Genomic DNA, 6888 nt, shown 5'->3' with positions numbered 1-6888 from the left:
ATGATTTTATCAATAGAAAAGCTTAAAGACTCCATGAAGGCTATGAGAACTGATAATTGGATTTAGTAAATTTCAGGATACAAAATCAGCAATTTTATATACCAGTAACAAACTTGCTGAGCAATCATGAAAGCAGCCCTGTTCACAGCAGCTTAAAAAAAATTACTAGGTCTCCGGTTCCTCAAAAAAAAAAAAAAAAAAAGTTACTAGGAATAAAACTCACCAAGAATGAAAAATCTAGATGGGGTGTGGTGGCACACTTCTATAATCCCAGCACTGGGAAGGCTGAAAACAAGGATCACTAGAAGTCCAAGCTACATAGTGAGACACTGTACCAAAAATGTTTAAAAAAAAAAAAGAAAGAAAAATCTACAATGAAAATTATAAAATACTAATGTAAGAAACTGAAGAAGTTCGATCCCTGGTACCGCCAAAAAAAAAAAAAAAAAAAAAAGAAAAAAAAAACTGAAGAAGTTACACACAGAAAAGCCCCTATATTTTCATGGATTTTAGGTAAGGTTAAAATGCCCATACTTAAAGCTGGGTGTGGTGTCACACACCTGTAATCTCAGCACTCAGAAGGTAGAAGCAAGAGGATCACCAAGAGGCCAGCCTAAACTGCATAACGAGACCTTGTCTCAAAAAATAAATAAAAAATCCATACTATCTAAAGCAATTCATAAAATCAGTGTAATCCCCATCAAGATTCCAATGACCTTTTTGACAAAAGTAGAAAAACAATCACAAAATTGAGAAGGAAATACCCAAACTCCAAATAACCAGAGCGACCTTGAGCACATAAAAACCTGAAGGGATCAAAATACTTAATTCAAGACATAGAGGTATAGTAACCTAAACACTACAGTCCCCAAAATAAACCCATGCACCCACATTTAGCTCGTCCTTGATGGTGCTGAAAATGCTGGAGAAAGGCCAATCTCTTACTCCCTATGGTGCGGAGAAAACTGAGTATGTGCAAAAGATGATAATTTGACCGCTATCCACTGCCCTATATAGAAGTCAACTCCAAATGGATCAAGGATCTAAATATAAAACTTGGCACTGAAACTACTAAAGCAAAATGGGAACCATGTCAGTTCATTTACAGGCAACTTTTCTTGATAGGACCCATAAGCACAGGAAACTACAGATAGTCTTACATCAGAAAATACTACATAGAAAACAGAATGAAGAGACAGTTTACAAAATGAGAGAAATACTTGGAAAGTATTGATCTGATAGAAGGTGACTATCCAAAATACGTACTGTATGAAGAATTCAAAAATGTAAACCAAATCCCGTTTTAAAATGGATAAGTGATCTGAATAGATAAATTCTCAAATACAAATGGCCGCAAGTACTTGGAAAGATGCTGAATATCATTAGTTACCAGGGAAATGCAAACAAGTAGAGAGTAAGTGAAATTACCATCTCATTGCAGATAGAATGACTCTTTAAAAGGGTAGAAGGCATGTGGAGAGAGTGTACTCAATACTGTTAGTAGAAGTTAGCATGGCAAATACAGAAAACAGCATGGAGGTTCCTAAAAAAAAAATCATGTCCAAAAGCCCCCTTGTGAATATATATCCAAAGGAAATGAAGTCGCTACACATTGCCAAAGAAATACCTGAACTCTCAAGTGTATCAAAACAGTATTCACAGCAGCCAAGGTACAGAATCAGCCCAGGTGCCCATTGGTGGATGAGTGGAAAATGTGGGCATAAGTGGAATATTACTGTCACAGGGAGTGATGGAATCCTGTCATTTGTAACCAAAGTGGGTGAAACTGAAGGAAAATAGGTGAAATAAGCCAAACAGGACATGTACTGGAGATTCTTACACATAGATGCAGGGGACAAGTCAATCTGAACGTGAAAACATGAGACCCAAAGGCTGGGGACAGAGAGTGGAGGGAGTTTAGAAAGGATGTGGATTGGGAACTGAACACAGAAGGAGTAAGTTCTGGTTCACAGCACGGGGTGACTAGTTCATGATCATCTGTGGTTTTATGAGGAGCTACAAGAGTAACTTTGGAGACTTCGGACATTAGATGATAAGGTTACAGGGGTGCTAATTACCCTGATGTGATAAGTACATGTGTACCCCAGAAACATGTACTGTTACGTGTGAATATTGTTAAAAGTTTAATGGAAAGGAAAGGATGGAGGAAGGGGGAGAGGTGAGGAAGACACAAGGCCTGTTTGGCCTTGAGGTAAATGTATAGAGCACTCTGTTCTGCGTGTCTGAAAAAGGGACCTCAACCAGAGAAAATCATCAACATAAAGATTATTAAACACTTAAATAAATAGAGTGTCTTTATTTAGGTGTGACTGTTAGAATGCTACAGATTCTTAGAATATCAAAAATAATTTCTCTTTTCCATGACCACTGTATTCAGGCTAACATTCTATTTCTGTTCGCACTTCCTGATTTAAGTGGGCTAGATTCTGTGACAAGAATCCATTTTCAAGTTATTCTAGTCAGACTGAGCTGTCTCTTAGTTCCAGCTGATAAATGCAGGACTTAATGGCCCAGAGCTCAGAAATTAAAAATCCATTATGCTTCCATTCCGTAAGTGGAGTCGGGTGTTAATCTAGTAGAGTGTGGTTTTCCATAACCATTTTCATATAAAATATACGGTGCTCCCATTTGTGCGTTTGATTCATCTTCGTAGTCATACATATTTTTCTTTACTTGCTGAAAACGGAAACCTAAAGAGAATGACATGATTAGAAAGATGCCAGGTGTAATAAAATATTCAACATGGCAGGTAAGATCTATCATTCAGGCTATTTAACTGAAACCATAAGTGTGCTGATTTTCTAGTTCATCCTTTCAATACTAAAAATCATTGTCTCTTTTTAAAAGATTGTAGCATGGGACTGAGTTTTTATAGAATAACTGTAATTTTGGGACAGTTACTTAAGTTCTCAAAGTTTTGATGACTATCCAAACTGGGAAAATAGTTGCACCCTGCATCATGTTTTGGTGAGAACTAGATGTCATGGTCTATATAATTTGGTATCTTATTTTTTTAAATTTATTTTATTGAGAAACAGCAATGAGACAGTTTTAAAGCCAATTAATAGGACAGTTTCAATAATTAATACATTGCACATTGTTGTCTTCATAGTGGTTATTAACAGTACAAGATGCAGACCTGATATCCTGTCCAAACACTATTAGTACAAATCTTTCTTCTCATTGAATTAAGAAAAGCAGTTGTACGTCTATCCTAACTATTCTATATATGGAATTTGATATCATATTTGGCATTTAGCAAGTACTTAAAATTAATGGCTAACAGCTCTCTGTTCACAAAGAAATACCTTTTCCTTCTTCTGAGCCAAAGCTTCCAGATCTGCTCTGGATTTGACCTCTGGCTTCATGAGGTGACATATATTCACCTCCAGTAGCCATATCTTCAGTGTATCACCCTCTTCACTGGCTTTAGTTATTCAGATCTCCACTAAAAATAATTTTCACAAGTTCTAATGCTCCTTCTAACAACCATCCTGTATCTTTTCTCAGTAGTCTTTAACTCAGTAATTTATATTATTGTTTCCTTTTTCTGCCTGTTATTCCTCTATATTCTTTGATCTATCACTGAGAGTCTGGTACACGTTGGGATTTCTGTACCAGACAACTCCCTGACCTTTCGTGAAGATGGGAAAACTGTGTTGTGGGCACATCAGTTCTATTAGTCCACTAAAGTGAAAACTCCGTGATGTGTTTTTAGGAATAGGTACAAAGCCAGTAAAATGGCATTCTAAGACTTCGGGGGAGAATGAAGCCTGTAACTGGGAAGTGAGGCCAGAGGCAGAGACCAGGAACAGCTCAGGAGCTCGCTGCAGTGGACTGCTGGGGAGGCGGTAAGGTCTGATCACACCTAAGATAGATTCCTAGCTAACATGCCTCATGACCCTGGCCCTCAGACTAACGAGCTGACTGAGCATGTCAGAATATCTTCATTTGCTCCTCTACAGTGCAGGTAACAGAACCTGTTTCAGTAGGTTGTGTTGAAAAGCAAATGAATTAATTTCACAAGATAGTATTCTACATTGTAATTGCTAAAGAAGAGTCTGTACTTTCGGTTGTCTAGAGAGTAAGGTGGAGGAGTATTGCTTTGAAGGCCACTGTAGATGCCTGTGGAAGATGACGGCATGTTCGGTTGGGATGGTGGCAGTAAGCTGGAAGTAAATGACTGGGTGGATGTTAATAGTAACTGCTGTTTGTGAAGTACGAATTATGTGCCAGGCAGTACTGTAAGTCTGATGCCTGCGTGCCTTTCTGTCCATCCACCCACTTACCTTACCACAACCTCTTTAAGTTAAGCAGTAGTGTTAGTATTTTACAAATGAGGAAACTGAACCTTTGGCTTGTCCACAGTCACCCAGTGAGCAAATAGCCAAAAATCAAACTAGGACTCCACAATCATAACCTCACTGCTCGATTGCCTCTCACATAAAGTAGCAAGGACAAAACTCAACACTCACATCACAGGAAAACCGTAGTTAAGTTTTGGCTAAGTGAGAATCATTGGTACTTCTGAGATGGGACATGCACTTCAGGGTGGTGGCTATCACTTTCAGAAAAGTGCTGTTAACCCTAAAAACACAGTAGTGGCACAGGGTCCTAAAAACAAATATTGTGAGGTTCGTACTTTTCCAAATAAAGTTTGCTCATTAAAAATTACTGCCAAAACCATGAGCTATGTAACACTTAAATTTTTCTCATTCAACCCTAAATAATATAGAATCATTACCAGGGAATTGTCTGTTGTCTACAATTGTCTGTTCCCAAATGACAGTTTTCTTTTTTTTTGGCGGAACCGGGGATTGAACTCAGACTCTTGCGCTTGCTAGGGAAGCGCTTATTCCACTGAGCCATCTCTCCGGCCCCCCAAATGACAGTTTTATGTGCAGATGTTAAAATGTCAGGTTCATTTAAACCTGTGTACTATACAGGGTACTAAAGTGTTGGCTGCTTAGAAATATTTACATACATGAAATGTATCATTTTGGTTCATGAGAATCTGCCTTAGAGTATTGCTTAAAAATTCACCCACCTTTGAAGTGAGCTGAGGAGTTGCTTGTAGCAATTTGCTTCCAGCTGGCCATGTACCTAAGCACATCATGTGGGCATTCAGTTAAAGTGACCTAGTAAGTAACGAGCTCATTTATTAGTACTTGTGGAGATGAAAGGTGTCACGTGGGGTAGTCTCAATGTTTAATGACTTTCCTGTCTTCTAGTGGTCAGCACAAGGGTTGGAGGAGGTACAAAACAGGGCCCACCTTCTTACCTTAGAGGACCCATTTATTTCCCTCCAGCCTGTGTCCTCATTTTATCCTATTTCATTCCTGCAAGATCCTCAGTTAATAGCTTCCAATTTTAAAGTATGGACAGAAAACTGTCAGGAGAGGTCAAGAGCCAGGTGTGGTGGTGCACGCCTATAATGCCAACACTTGGAAGGCTGAGGCAGGAGGATTCTCACAAGTTTGAGGCCAGCCTGGGCTATGTAATGAGTTCAAGACCAGCCTGAACGACATAGTGAGGCCCTGTCTTAAATGAATAAATAAATAGTCTCTGGAGAGCAGTCAGAGGCAGGACTTTTGGGAAATGGCTGAACCGAGGGGGTACACTATAGCTAACCTGCTCTTAGGCAGGCCTCAGGTGTTGCAGCACCTCCTGGCTGCTCTGCTTCCAGGTCCACCTTCCAGGAGCAGCTTTCCATGCCCGAGCCCCCTCTGGGCATGGGCTGAAACTGCAGAACTGCGAGAAAGACCTGCTTTTCTCAGCTGGGGGTGTGTGGCATTTTGTCCCAGCAAAAGGAAAGTGAGTAAGACATGCTGTCTTTCCAGGATCCAGAAAAGGAAACTCAAGAAGAGCAGGGGACACTGCAGCCCCACAAGAAGTGGCTGTAGGGAGTCCAGGACAGCTAGTGGGGGAATAGGGAAGGAGACAGGAGCTGTGACACTGGGTGTCCCATGACCGATTCTTCTAAGACTTCGTACCCTTCCTGAGATTCCTTTCAGTGGCCCCAATCAGGTAAGTTGGAAAAGTAGTTGGCAGAGAAAGAGTGAGGAGTATTAGAGTTCTCATGTAATTCAGAAAAAAAAAATTTATTTTCAAAATATTTATTCCGGTCCTGGGCCAGCTCAGAGCGAGCTGCTCCATGGTGCATCCTCTGAACTGCATCGTCACCGTGTCCCAGAACGTGGGTATCAGTAGGAACGCGAACTTGCCCTGGCCCCCGCTCAGGAATGAATTCAACTATTTCCAGAGAATGACCACAACCACCTCAGTGGAAGGTAAACAGAATCTGGTGGTAATGGGCAGGAAGCCCTGGTTCTCCATTCCTGAGAAGAATTGACCTTTGAAAGACAGACTTAATAAAATACTCAGTAGAGAACTCAAGGAACCTCCCCAAGGAGCTCACTTTCTTGCCCAAAGTCTGGATGATTCCCTGAAGCTTATTGAGCAGACAGAATTAGCCAGCAAGATGGACCTGGTGTGGGTTGTGGGTGGCAGAGCCGTTTACATGGATAGGCCAGGCCATGTAAAACTGTTTGTGACAAGGATCATGCAGGAATTTGAAAGTGACACATTTTTTCCAGAATTTGATTTGAAGAAATACAGGCTCCTCCCGAAATACCCAGGTGTGCTTTGTGAAGTCCAGGAGGAGAAAGGCATGAAGTACAAATTTGAAGTATATGAAAAGAATGATTAATATGAAGGTGTATTCTGATTATTCCAAGTTGTTTCTCTTCCTCCGAAACAAATTATGTGCTTATAAGTTAGGAAAAAAATAATTGTTCTGAATTTTGATCTCTGGAAACTTTTTCTGAACAGATGCCATTTGAGAGACCTTTAGGGGCCAAGAAGATA

At 40.2% G+C, this 6888-nt stretch overlaps 1 protein-coding gene and 1 pseudogene across 2 annotated transcripts in view; one reads left to right on the top strand and one right to left on the bottom strand.

Annotated features, from left to right (window-relative positions):
* The window catches only part of CUNH11orf65 (chromosome unknown C11orf65 homolog), a 49814-nt gene that overhangs the window by 418 nt on the left and 42508 nt on the right, over positions 1–6888 (bottom strand). Inside the window, exons 8-9 of one of the 2 annotated variants that reach the window (XM_023709557.1) lie at positions 5069–5124; positions 2444–2711 (exon numbers count right to left, since the gene is read on the bottom strand). In XM_023709557.1, the coding sequence (XP_023565325.1) occupies positions 2557–2711; positions 5069–5124 (211 nt within the window). In that variant the 3' untranslated portion in view covers positions 2444–2556. Of the gene's footprint in view, positions 1–2443; positions 2712–5068; positions 5125–6888 lie in introns of those variants that run through there. The other variant, XM_023709558.1, reaches the window with a different exon arrangement.
* On the top strand, positions 6176–6730 carry LOC101579500 (annotated as a pseudogene).

This window comes from Octodon degus, unplaced genomic scaffold (genome assembly GCF_000260255.1).
Source record: "Octodon degus isolate 3935 unplaced genomic scaffold, OctDeg1.0 scaffold00012, whole genome shotgun sequence".
NCBI lineage: Eukaryota > Metazoa > Chordata > Mammalia > Rodentia > Octodontidae > Octodon > Octodon degus.
This window is presented reverse-complemented; position numbering and strand designations above follow the sequence as displayed.